At 40.5% G+C, this 14,112-nt stretch overlaps 1 protein-coding gene across 1 annotated transcript; it reads right to left on the reverse strand.

Moving 5' to 3' along the window:
- Positions 1-2,373: 2,373 nt before the first annotated feature.
- fam83e (family with sequence similarity 83 member E) lies at positions 2,374-13,891 on the reverse strand. Its single transcript, XM_004068633.5, has 8 exons — positions 11,356-13,891; positions 9,446-9,592; positions 7,336-7,460; positions 6,836-7,261; positions 6,502-6,552; positions 6,234-6,414; positions 5,983-6,153; positions 2,374-3,825 (listed from the first exon to the last, which is right to left on the reverse strand). Exons 1-8 carry the CDS (start codon positions 11,860-11,862, stop codon positions 3,682-3,684), a joined length of 1,752 nt encoding a protein of 583 aa, XP_004068681.2. The 5' UTR covers positions 11,863-13,891; the 3' UTR covers positions 2,374-3,681.
- Between the last annotated feature and the right edge of the window lie 221 nt (positions 13,892-14,112).

Genomic DNA, 14,112 nt, shown 5'->3' on the forward strand with positions numbered 1-14,112 from the left:
CAAATTCACAACAACAGTCGTCTCAATGGGCTTCGAATCGGTAATTAAAAAAGTTGAACATAAAATCAAAAGGTTCATGAATACATATTGAACTAACAAACTAAACTGGACATCCCTGCCCTTAGACCCCCCTTCGCGGTGAGGAAAACTCCTAAAAAAACGGATTCCAGGAAAAAACAAAGAAACTTCAGGGGTGTCCACATGAAGGAGGGATCCTCCCCCAGGACGGACAGGCGATTTACCAGAACTCTTGGAGAAGAATTAACTTATCTAACTCTACAACTGGGAGACAGTGAAGTGATCTCTTCTGCTAGTTCCTGCTAACAATGTAGCTGCTGCGTTCTGAACAAGCTGGAGACTTCTTAAGGAACTCTTAGGACAGGCTGCTAACAGAGTTACAGTAATCCAGCCTCGACGTAACAAATGCATGGATGAGTTTTTCAGCATCACTCTTAGAAAGTATATTTCTGATCTTAGCAATATTCCGCAGGTGAAAAAAAGGCAGTTCTACACGCCTGAGATATGTGAGCCTTAAATGATAAGTCCTGGTCAAATAAAACCCCAAGGTTTCTAACTGTGGAATAGGGGGCTAAACTTATGCCATCCAGGGAGACTATCTATCCAGGGAGACTATCTGAGCAGACGTCAGAGTTTCATCGTGGCTGGATACGAAATGAAGCGAGAGTCGTGGCGTGGCAGGAGTAATGCGTGGCAGCTCTTGGAGAGGATTGTTTCACACTCGTGGAAATGGACCATTAGGAGCAACAAACTGGTGATGAATACTGGGGCTGGATCTCCTTATGTGGGCTAGTAGTAGATGAGGTGAGTGTCCAAAACTGATTCCAATGATGAGGGCAGAGCAGAGCTGAGAGGGGAGGGGGAGGAGGGACTGCCAGAGGCACCATGACAAAGGCCCTGGAACCACCAACCTCTTTATCTTTTGTAAAAATCCCTTTTACAATAGAAATCACACTGTCCAATGCCGTCATTGTGTGAACACAAATGAGTATGCTTGAGTGAAGAAACAATACATCGTTCCCAATAGGCATTGCCTGATTTTGTGCTTTGTTCAGTGAGAATAATTTTTTAGGGAAAATGGTCAGCTGCTTAATCAAAATGGGATTCTGGAAGTTAAAAACTTAGAAAGTTCACTTCTTTCTCCCCTTTAACTTTCAGTAGATTTCATGAGGTTAATTTTGACGTCAGCATCATCTTTTGCAGTTTTAAGGCTTCTTTTAATGCTTTACTGTTTTTTAACTGCAGCCTAATTCTTTTGCCCTTTCATGTTCAGAAACATGGTGCATGAAGTAAAGGTTCTATTGTGTTTATTTCACGGTGTTCCAGAGGTGCAAACTCAGTTGACTGTTCTCCTTGAACCAGAAATGTCACACATCCAATTCTGTTGCAAGTTTCAAAAAGTTTCAAAAATGCAGATTGACTTCACAGACATATCACAGCAGGTGCATTTTGGAATGAAGCATCAGTGACAAATGCGTGATTGATTGTTAATTACTTAAGAACATCTACAAGATTGTGATCTGGCAATGCTGCATTACACAGAAACTTGTAAATGACATAACCTTCTCTAATGTCAGTAAAGCGGAATCACAATTCTTATCCACACAGCAGGTCATGGTTGACCTGCAGCAGGAAGAACTTGGAACTTCCAAACTTGAAACTCCACATTTTCCACAGAATGCTGACTCACTATAGTTCTTCTGAAAGCCACTGAGAGCACAGATGGTTAAAATGTTTGTTTTGCATTTAAGAGACATTTAGCTGATGCAGCTTTTAGCGCTGAAGCTCAAAGACAATAGCTTTAAAACAAAGTTTTACTATTTTTTGTTCTGTTTTTATATTTCTTGTAATTCTTTACTATAATATTAACTCTGACTCTGTCCAGGGTGTACACCGCATTTGCCCTACAGTCGCCGGGACAGGCTCCAGCAACCCCGGGACCCCGTGAGGGCCATAGTTGGTTAAGAAAATGGATGGAAGGTATAATTACAAAGTTAGATGCTGATAAATAACAGGCAATGTTACTTTTACGGCGTCACATTACAGACTCACAACTCAGGAAGTGTGATAAAACGTTGTATCTGTGGGTCAGTTTTTCTGATCTGGAGCTTAAATTTAAAAAAAGCAAAACAACCTGTATCTACTCTGAGATTACAGAGCCATCTTTGCACAACAAAAAAACTTAAAGATTTAAAAGTATTTAATCAAACAGGGCCTAAAACAGTTATGATTTATAGGACGATTCACTTCAGAAATTATGAAAAAAGTCTTAATTGGATTGTTGGTTTGTAATATTGTTTTGCTCATAAATAGAGCTCACATTTTCTCTTTAAAAACCAGGCAAACAAGCAGAAAGCAGCACAGCAATATTTGTTTTTATTTCTTTTCCATATATAAACGTTTCACATATAAATATAGAATAAAGTGTCACACAGTCAGTTTGATAGGAAAATGAATGCAGAGAGGCCAGTGTCTGTGTTTGGAGACTGGGACGGCGCCTTTCTTCTTACGCTCACTTTGTTCTTCAGTGAAAGAGTTCGTCTTAAACCAATGACATGCAAAAAATCTTAAAACTTTTGTTCAAATTAATAAGTGCTAAACAAGACTTTTACTTGTTTTTCTGATGTTTTCTTTTTCAACACATCTCGCTTTCTTCCAAAGTGCATCTATAATGTGTGAGATGGGTGAGAAAGTTGATAACAATTAAAATACATTGTTTTTAAGCTTTTAAGATGAGAGATGTCACATTTTTATCTTAAAATCATATATCCAGACACACGCAGGACAGGACTGGCCAGTTGAGTCGATTTGGATCTCAAGTCGGTCCCAAAATCAACCAAAAAAAGTCAGAGATCTTGACCTTGAATACTAGGTCACAGCCCCATCAAGGTAAATGACTAGGATTTACCACATCTTCACACCTGGGTAGCATCATCACGTCAGAAGGTGGAAGTAATAAGGACATACAGAACAGGATTAACAAAGCAAGGGTTACATTCATCAGCATGAACAACATTTGGACATCATCACAGCAAAACTGAAAAAACAAAAAAACAAGTAACAAAACTGAGACTCTGCAACAGCGGCGTTCTGTCAGTGTCACTGTATGGAGCAGAGTGCTGGAGAATGCCACTGCAAGACTTGACTAAACTCTCTAACTTCCACACAGGAATATTGAGAAGGATATTAAGAATTATGCTGGCCCCAAAAGATTTCCAATGAAGATCTATTCTCCTGCAGCAATCAAGAAAACAATCATACAATTATCTTCAAAAGACGCTGGACATGGATTGGACATGTACTCAGGAGTGAAGAAAACACGATCATAAAGACAGTGGACACCAGATGGAAAAAGATTTAAAAAGAGGACGGCCGAAGATCACCTGGCGCCGAACAGGAGAAGCCGAGCTGAAAGGATTTGGACACACCTGGGGAACCATCTACCTTGGCCCGCGACCATCAGAAATGGAAAGATTTTGTTGCTGCCTTAAGCGTCTCAAGGCGTAAAAGGCAGTAAGAAGAAGTGACATTTCTCTGCACACCATGCATTAGATTTTTTATCTTTTTAAAGTTTTGGTTTTATTTTGAAGTTTCAGTTTAAGCGTCCATCTGTGCTGTGAATGAGTCCTTTTGTCCTTCATTTTCAAATAAATTCGATAAACTTTACTCATCTCCATGCGGCATGTAAAAGTTTGTCCTGTCATCCGATGCTCTTCTCAAGTACGACACCTTTGACCTCATGGCTCTGGTCTCTGGGTTTCTTGTCTTAAAAAGTATTGATGCCGGTGTCATTTGATCCATAAGAAACTGTCACACAAGCAAAAAACAAACGGCAAAAGGTTTACATGGCATCCACAGTTCCTACTAAAAGTCTCAGTTTTGTTTGTTTTGAACATTCTTTGAATTTCTGTGTTAAGCAGAATTTGGATGTTGTCACTTATCTAAAACTTAGGTAAAAACATTATTAAATGTTTTTATGACATTGTTTTACTGCTTATAGTAATTTTGTTCAAAAACTGTGAAAATTGTTTTTTACTGTCAACAGTGGACACAAATCTTTCACCACAAGTTTTCTTTCTGTTCTGTCTCCTCCTCATCTGTACGGTGCTCCTAAAGTGCAAATCACACCAAACATATCAATGGAGGCAAAAAAATATCAAAGATCTCAACAACACTTAAAAAACAAAACAGTAAATAGAAAAAATTTACAGTTTAGAATTCCACAAACCCAAAACACATCCCAAAAAATGTTAAACGTAATAAAAATAAAATGTTTTGGAAAACAAAATCAATTTCTAGAATTAAAAATGAAACGTAAAAAAAAAACTAAAAAAATAACAAAATACGGAACCGGAAAAAGTTGGTACTCTGGGACATTGCTGATTGGATGAGCACTTCCAGTATCGCTTCGTGTCAAGTTTAAATGATGGACAAATGTCATCATCCAGTCAGTGATGTCCTATAGATATTACCTTTTTTGTTTCATTTTTTAACATTTAATATTGATTAAGCACTTACATTGTTTTTTTATCAGACACTGGGTTTGTTTTGTGTAAAACCTACCGACATGTTTCGGCGGAATGCCTTCCACCTTCGTCAGGGTCGTCATCAGATGGTGGCGTGTGACGTCTTTAAAAACAGCTGATTTGTGACTGAGGCGGAGTCACCTGTCAAACTTTGACAAGTGACTCCGCCCCTTGATGTCCGTCTTTCTCTGGAGGATGTTGCTCCAGGTGTGAGAGAGCAGGAAAGCCCCCTCATCCCGGTTCATGGAAGTGTGGGCTCGTTTTCTGATCTCCACCGCCTCCATGATCCATCTGCGGTGTCTGTTGTCTTCGGTGCGGAGGACTTTGGCCTTTTCCCAGTCCATGATATGGTTTTCTTGTTTGCAGTGATCCGTTATGGCTGATTTCATGTTTTCTTGAACTGCCTGTTGTCGTCTGGCTCTTGTTAGTATTTTGTTTGTTTCCTTTTCGCATTCTTTTTGATGTTCTGTTTTTCTTGTGATGAAGGAGCGTCCTGTTTCTCCGATGTATGTTTTATTGCAGGTGTGACATGGGATTTCATAAATGACATTGCATTTTTTATTTTGTTCAATCTTATCTTTTGGGTGAACCAGTAGTTGCCTGAGTTTTTTATACGGTTTCAGTGGGGTGCTGATGTGATGCTTTTTCATGGCTCTTTGGATGCGTTCTGTGATTCCTCTGATGTATGGCAATGTAACCATTCCTTTGTTTTCTGTTTTTTTTCCTCAGTTTTTCCTTCTCTACTTCCTTGCATTTCCTCTGCTCCACCTGTGTTTGTCCCTTTTTTATGGCCCATTGAGGATATTGACACCTGGTTAGTGCATTTTTTATGTGTTTCTTCTCCTCCGTTTTGTCCTCCCCGTCCGTTACCAGCTCTGCACGCTCAAACAAGGTTCTTACGACAGATATTTTGTGAGTGGTAGGATGTTCTGAGGTCCATAATAAATATTGGTCTGTGTGAGTTGGTTTCCTGTGTATTTTTATTTTTATGTCTTTGTTTTCACGCCACCATCTGATGACGACCCTGACGAAGGTGGAAGGCATTCCGCCGAAACATGTCGGTAGGTTTTACACAAAACAAACCCAGTGTCTGATAAAAAAGCAATTTAAGTGCTTAATAGAACTTATAGACACAATGAACTTCATTGAATCATTTAATATTGATTTTCGGAAATTAATTTTGTTTTCCGGAACGTTTATTTTTTGGGAATTATGTTTTGGTTACTGGATTTTTTTATTTCTAAAATGACAAGTCTTTTCTATTATTACTTGCTTTGCTTTTTTTTAAAAATGTTGTTGTGATATTTAAAAAAAAAATCACGTCAAGTGATTTTTTTGTTGTTCTTCGCACTTCAGGGCCACTGTACATTTGGGATAAAGAGTAGGACTTAAAGGAAGAGAGCGTTAAGATTTCTCAGTTAAACACAACAGCACTCACGCCTCCTTGAATCCCTGGCACCAGACCTCCAGTCCTCGTAGAAGTCATGTCTGACGACAGGGGGTCAGATTTCCTTCTTAACATTCTCTCAGTTCCCGTCATGATTGTCTTCAGAATGTCATTCGTATACCTGTGACATTCATATTTTGGTTCATCTAAGACTAAAGACCTCTGAATGGAAGGAAAAAATCCGTATCAGTTTCTCTGATTCTGTATATTCATTTTTTTGACCACAGTGATGAGTCACTTACTCTGGAAGATGTTTCGGTGGTATTTCTCTTTTCTAAAAATGTATACCTTCTTATGATCGGCCGTCTCTCCTTGTATGTTTCTGAAACTTCATCATCTGGTTCTGTAGATCCGTTGTGTAAATAATTGTGTTTCTCTTTGTTGGCTTGTCTGCAAAGAGCTTTTTCTATTTTGTGATCTAGTCTGCAGCACAAAGACATTCATATGTTTCAAATTCTATTATTAGAATTGTTAGATTCTGGGATACTCCTTTTTTTTCTTTTCTCTTACCTTTCTAACCTCTTTGCATCTACTGTCTGGGTGAAACTTGGTTCAATATTGCTATGAAAAGACAAAAATCACAATCTGTAAAGTTATACTGAAAAAAAAAAATCAACAAGCATAAAGACACTGCTGGCTGTGACGAGACTCAGAAATTGCACCAAAGACAGTCTTACTGTTGTCAGACTGTCTGCTAGATGTTTTTTGGTACTTTGTTAAAATTAAGCAGGTTAAAGTAGGTGTTTTTCCTCAATTAAAGGAACTTTTTGGGGGATTTCAGATCATTTAAATGCTTCAAAACTTATTCTGAATCGCTTTGCATAGCAACTTTTATTTGTCATACCTTATCTCGTCCTTAAAATGGTGTCCATGGTATGTAATTTTTTCAATATAGGACTTGTCTTTGTTGTCTTTGTGCTGTGATGTTTGCTTTGACAAACTTTCCTCATGGATATCAAGACTTTCTTGGCTGCTGTTGTTTTCGTGATAAAAGCCCATGTCTTTCCAGTCCAGGAGGATTTCTTTAGCTGGGGATGGAATGGTGGGAATCTCTTGCTCCACAGACAGACGTTTTTGAAACCGAGGATGGGTGGAGTTTTTAAGCTTGTCGGGTACTCGAAGAAGCACGTTTCCTGGGAGCATCAAGGAGTCAGGAGCCGGGAATGAATCAGCATAGAGAGTCCTAAACTCTGTGTCAAACCAGTCAACAGTTGATCCTGTCAGGACAGTGATCAGCTGTCGATGAAGGTGGGCGTCTGTCCAGGTGAGGCTGTGAAGGGAACATCGGCATGTCAGTCAAAAGCCATGCGGACCCAAAGGAGCTGCAGAGGGATGTCTGCTTACCTGTAGCTGCCAAGAATCACTGTCTTCAAATCCACCAATAGGAATTTCTCTTTTAGCTCTCCGACTATCTTTCTTCCAGTTCTTGAATAAAAGGTTTTTCCTCCAAGAACACGAACCCTCATGTTCTGTCAGACAAAACAAGGCAAAAAAAATCTCAACTTGCATTCAACTCAAACTTTTTTTTGAGTTCTGCATAAGGATATAAACTTGGTCCATTCGAAGAATTGGTAAATCTTTTGACCGTATTTTAGTTGTTTTTTTTATACTAAAAGGCCCATAAAGTTATCACCTAGAAGACATGACAAATCTGCATTCTGTATACAACAATTATCACCTTTTGCACAGAAATGAGTACTTTGTGGGCACAAATAAGCATTTTATGTGTTCAGATTAGCATGTTCTCACCACAAATAAGCATTTTATGTGTACAAATTAGTATTTTGTCAACAGAAATGAGAATTTTCTGTGCGCAAATTAGCCCTTTGTGGGAACAAATTAGCCTTTTTTGTGCCACCATTAGGTTTTTTGGACAGAAATTAGTACTTTGTGGGCCCAAATTAGGATTTTGTTGAAATGATTTAGCATTTTGTTTGAAATAATTCGCATTATGGGCAAAAAATAGCGTTTTGTTTGCACAATTTAGCATTTTGTAAAATTATGTGCGCATTTGTGCTACAAAAGAACATTTTGTTTAAACAAATAATCATTTTGGGCACAAAATAGTATTTAGTGGACACAAATTAGCATTCTGTTTTAACTAATTAGCATTTAGTGTTATGTTGGCACAATTTAGTATTTTATGTGCACAAATTGGGGTTTCAGGTCAGAAATGAGACCATAAATGAGAATTTTGGCACAATAGATCCCACAAAATGCTAAATTGTTGGCACAACTGAGCATTTGTTGCAACGAGCAATGCTCATCACAAATTAGCTTTTTGTTGACACAAATTAGCATTGTGGCCATATTTTAGCATTTTGTGTGCACACATTTGTTTTTTTGGCAGACATATAATATTAGGATTTGAAGATACTACTAATTTGTGTATATGCAATACTACTCTGTGGCCACAAATCATTACTTTGGAGAAACTTTCGATTTATTTATTTTTTGAATGTCATGTCCAGGGTTCTGTGCTTCGATGTCCCTTTTGTTTTGTTTTGGTAGAAGTTATTGTTTTTGTTTCTTCCTGTTTCAACAAAGTCTTTTTTTTTTTTCATTTAATAAAAAAAGTATTTTACTCTGATGCCATTAGTTCCTTAAAGTGTTTCTTGGGCATAACAGGTTTGATTCCTAAAAGTCAGTTAACTTCCTGGTTGTAAGTCTCAAAGACTGAAAGAAAGAAAAAGAAAAAATAAAGAACTTTGGTATTTTAAAGTTATTAAACTATCAGAAGCATGTTTATTAATTTTTGTATCTAAAAGCTCTAAACATAGCTAGGTAATGGAGCTTTGTCATAGTCTAAGGATTTTTGTGTGTGTGTGAATCTCTCTCAAGAATAATGACTTAGTATAAGCAACAAGGAAAATTCAACTAAAAGCTGAATGCTGAGCTGATACTGACATTGGCTGATAGAAAAATCCAAAAGAGTGCAGAAAAGCCTTAAACATGCATTAATTGCATTAAATTGTGCAGTAAATGCATTTTACCCAAAACCCTTCTGCACCTGCCAGTGAGGCGCCAGCTGTTTGATGATACAAAAATATGAAATTGATAAATAAAATAAACAATTTGTTAGTTTTTCTTACGCAAAAACAGTTAAGCATAGCCTTAAAGAAAAATGATGCAATAGTGGTGAACCGTGGCATGCGTTCATTAATTGTTTCACCTGAAAACATCCTGCTTCTGCTTTTTCTTCGTTGTCATCACTTGTGCAACAAGCAGCTGAATCTGAATGCTGGGAAACCAGTTTAGCTTAGTGAGGCAAAATTGACTCTTTACATTCTTGGCATGTAAAAGTTCAAAGATACCTTTTCAGCTGAAGAGATAACAATCTTGGAGAACATATGCAATGTGTTGAGGTGTTAATAACGCTGACGTACACCTGAATAAAAATGTTTGTCTTGTCTGACCAAAACTTGTAAAGGTGTGTGTTTGCCTGGTGGCTTACTGGATGTCGCAGTCTGCAGAGGGTGAAATTCTCCTGGGCAGACCTTTTGTTGAGAATAATGTAGACAGGGACTCCACCGGAGGCAGCCATGTGTAAATCATTGATAACAGTATTGTCTGTCAGACTGTCTGTCACTATGGCGATTACCTGCAAAGCAAAGTTTGTGAAAGATTCAATTCTATTAAAAAAAATGCTGTCAAATGCTGCCCGACAGACAGATGCTCACAGGTCACCCACAAGCGCACAAGACCCCCACCATAGGAACGGAGCGGGAGGTCACGCCCCCACAGGCCCCCGGCCGAGGGCCAAAGGGAACAAAGAGCATGCAGGGCAGGGGCCCCAAGCTGTGAAGGGACCTGCCCTTCCCCCCAGGTTTCCCAGGCCCAGACCCAACGCCCGACCACCCGAGACATAGACCGCCGCCCAGACGAGAGGCACGCCACCACCAAGTGGTCCTGAGTCCCCCACCCCCAGAAGTGAGCCAGAGCCACCCATGACCAGCCCACACAGCACCCCGCACAGCCCGCCTGTCAGCCCCACCAAGACTGACAGAGGTGCGTTTAAAATGGGTGGTTACGTTCATCAGTGGTCCCTATAAGTGTAAACCAGTTAAAATCTGGGAGAGACCTTTTTTAAATGTAATTTATTTAACCCTTATTTCCCTTTGAATCATTTTTTATTCATTTTAATTTATGTTGATTAAGTATTAGTTCATCTGCTACACATACAATTTCTTTTCATCCTTCCACTGCTCTAGTGTGATGTTAGTGTAAAGAGGAATAACAGCCCGTCTGAACCCCTTCCTCCAGCCCCTCTCTGAGCTGGCTGAGTGTGCAGCACAGCAGGGGCGCCATGGAACTCACCAGCCCTCATCTCCAGCCACCCAAATCCACGTGGCCGGGGAGGAACCCAGCCAGGGACGCCCCCCCCCCCCAGAATGTAGGACCCCAACCACCGACCACCAATCACCCCCCGCCCGGGAGGCCAATGACCCTGCCTGGGTCACAGGTAGGCCCCCCTAGGTGCTACAACCCCACCCCCAGAGCCCGAAGCAAAGGTGCAGCAAGCGCAATCCTCTGTATATTTTAAGTATTAAAAAAACTTTGCGTTTTACAAACACAAAAAGTATAGAATATTGATTGGACAAAATACAAAAACTCCATAACTGAAAATTATTTTTCACGAAACAAGAAAAATGTGTTTCAAATGTTCCAGTCAGTGGTGATTGGAGGCTTTTGTCCTGGGACCTTTCTGCCATTAAAAGGGCAGGATTTTCTTCCAGATTCACCTAAAATGTTTCTGCCATTTAATGTTGTTGTTCACCTTTCAGCATATCGCTTTAAGTGTCGCCATACCAAGTCAGCTTTCACCAGTTTTGGCAGAGATTTCTTGGGGTTGAGGTTACGCCAGATGCCCTACCTCCCACAACCCTGTATTTTATCCAGGCTAGGGACGGGCACGGGAGGAATTGGAGGGGAGGAGGTCCAGAATTGGGCCCACTTGTGGTTACATAGTTATAGGCAGCTGCCCGTTCTCACCATTCGCACACAGGAGGTTTTGTATTTTGGCCATATGATGCCGTTTCTTTTTCAATTGACGTTGAAAACAGAATTTCAATTTTGGACTTGCTACTTGTATGAAACATTCAATACTTTACAAACTTGCATTACAAATATCTAGAGGAAGCTGAAACCAAACATGGGCATAACCATTTCTGTTTAAATGATTTATCAATTGCAGAAAAAAAACTTAAATACATTAAACAAATTCTAATATTATTTGCATTATTATTATCTTATTTTGTAAAGACTATAACATACAAAAACAGAGGTAATAAAATCTGCTCCCTCTGGGATGTTTTGGTGTACCGTTTACCTAAAAATGAAATCAAACATTTTAGCATTTCTTACTTTTTTAGCTTCTTGCAAATGTGTTCTTATGATCTCCCTGACAGGCGGCTGTCCCTCAACAGGTGGGCTGCTGTAAACCATTAGGCTGTTCTTCCCGCATGGCTGGTCCTCCGGCCATCCCAGGTCCAGATTTGGGGCTGGAAAGTCAAAAGGCTCAGGAAAGTAAGTGGAGCAGTAGTCCTCCGTCAGTGTGTTCCTTTCCACTCCATTTTCCGCTTCTGGCTCAACCCTGTTCTGAACCCAGTTGGTCATCTGGCTGACCTCTTTAGGAGATAAAAAGCAGCCAAAACACTCTGGTCCAACGCTGCAGTAGAAGGCCTCAGGTCCTGCACTCAGGAGTTCCTCCACTGCTTCACGCTCCCGTTCACAGTGAAGGAACTCAGTGGAGGACTCGTCCACCGGCAGGAAAACAACGTTTTCGTCTAAGCTCAGTTCTTGTGAGTTCGACATATCTGCAGGTTTTGTTTGTTGTCTTTCAGAGTCTTGTCCAAAGAACTTCCAGGTCATCTGAGTCAGCAGCGGTTAAATCGTGGTGGTTCTTCGTCCAAACTCTAAAAAGGAACCCCCATGCTGTCAACAGCTGTCCAAAACACTGCTCAATGTCTGGAAGATCCTCTTGATGGGTTCACTCAAGCTCTTTGAGATCAAAACCGTGAACATATGTCCAGGTTAGCTGAAGTTTTGCCCCCCAAACTGAAAAACGCGGCGGAACTTTGAGGCACTGGGTCTGTCTGTCTTTGTTGTGTTTTTGAACCTGTGTCTCAGGTCTAAACGTCCCTCCTGAGCTCTCAGTAGCTACTTTGCACTTGTCTCCTCCCCTTCCCGAGTGTCACTACACTCCTCTTGCTTTCCACTCCTTGTTGCTGACATTCCACTCATTTAGTTGAGCTGACACACTGTTTTACTCCGTCATCACTCCATTTTGTTTTCTTAGACTTTCCAGACTCCATACTGATGAATGCATTGCCTTGTGTTCTCTTGTTTTAGTCCATTCTCCACCTGTGTGTGCGAGACCTGAATGATCTCCACATCTGTGCATTAGCCATTTACCTTATAGTTTGCTTTTTGGACTGGTTCAGCCTGACCATTGTGTTTACAAGCAACATTCAGACTTCCTGGACAAACACAAAAAATAAAAATCTGTTTCTTTTTCAGTTCTGCAGAAATTAATCTTCCATGTAACTTTGATGGCAATCTGCCAAGAGGCATCTTTCTGAGTAACTGCCATTGACAGGGCAGATTGCCGTTAATTGTGAATTCTGTGATGGACTGGCAACCTGCCCTCAGCTACTGCAGAATTCCAGCAAAACCCTGTCGGCCTAAGTAGCTGGAAGTGGGTGTCGAAAGTAGATTAATAGATAAAAGTGCTCCCATTCTGCAGAAAGATCAACTGAAAAAGAGGGAGCAGCTTCTTCATCAGCGCTTTGTGACGTCAGGAGATTACTCTGGCTCTTTATTTCACATGAAGTGCTTAACTCAGCATTGAAGAGGATGTGAGACGAGTTCAGCCCTTTTCTAAACACTGTAACTACTCAATGAAGCTGAGCAATAAGGTGTGTTCTGAAAGAAAAACAGGATCAAGTCATTTGAGTACTGCACAATAATCACAGTACACCAGCATTGGTTTCATTTGTTCATATTTAATTGTTTCTATTACTCATGATACACAATACTGGGATAGAAGTCCCAGCGGACTGTTGTCTTTTGTCTACTTGTGCTTGATGTTAGCAGATGGTTCAAATCATTTCAAGTAGTAACTTACTTTGAATGGTCATTTTTCTTTTTATTTATTTATTTAAAAGGGACAGGACAAAAAACGTAGTTACAATTTCTGATGTAACCAATGTCCACAGGCCGTCGAGCTCCTATAAGTACTTGGGTGTGCACCTTGACCACAAACTGGACTGGGCAGAGCAGGCTCAGGCTCAGGCTCTGAATAAGAAAAGACAGAGTTGGCTGTTCTTCCTGAGAAAGCTATGTCCTTTGATGTGTCTACCGACATGTTGCTCCTCTTTTATCAGTCGGTTGTGGCGAGTGCTGTCTTCTATGCTTCCGTGAGGTTGTATGCTGGGATGGCAGTATGACCACAAGGGATTGCAATGGGTTGGACAAACTGATAAAGAGGTGTGCATATGTCATCGGGAGGAGGGTGGACTCTGTGGGAACTGTGTTGCAGAAGAGGATGAGGGCCTTGACTCAAAGCATCCTGGACAATCCTAGACATCCCTTGCATGACACAATGTCTGCACAGAGGAGCACACGGAGTAATAGGCTCCTTTAACTACACTGCAGGACAGAATGCTTTAGGAAATCATTTGTCCCTTCAGCTACCAGGCTGTTTAATAAATGAACCTGCATGATATGAACTGCTATCTTATTTTATGGTAAATGGTAAATGGCGTATACTTATATAGCGCTTTCTACCTTCTTTCGAAGGCCCAAAGCGCTTTACAGTCACAGTCCAATTCACCCATGCACACACACAGTCACACACACATTCACACACTGATGGCGGCTCCGCTGCCGAACACTGGCGCCAACCTCCCACCAGAGGCAAGTTGGGGTTCAGTGTCTTGCCCAAGGACACTTCGACACATGGGCGTGCAAGGCGGGAATCGAACCTGCAATTTTACGATCATGGGTCGACCGCCCGCTGCACCACGGCCGCCAGTTTCTATCTATCTATCCATCTATCTATCTATCTATCTATCTATCTATCTATCTATCTATCTATCTATCTATCTATCTATCTATCTA

This window comes from Oryzias latipes, chromosome 5 (assembly GCF_053564925.1).
Source record: "Oryzias latipes strain Hd-rR chromosome 5, Olatipes_Hd-rR_3.1".
NCBI classification, from domain to species: Eukaryota; Metazoa; Chordata; class Actinopteri; order Beloniformes; family Adrianichthyidae; genus Oryzias; species Oryzias latipes.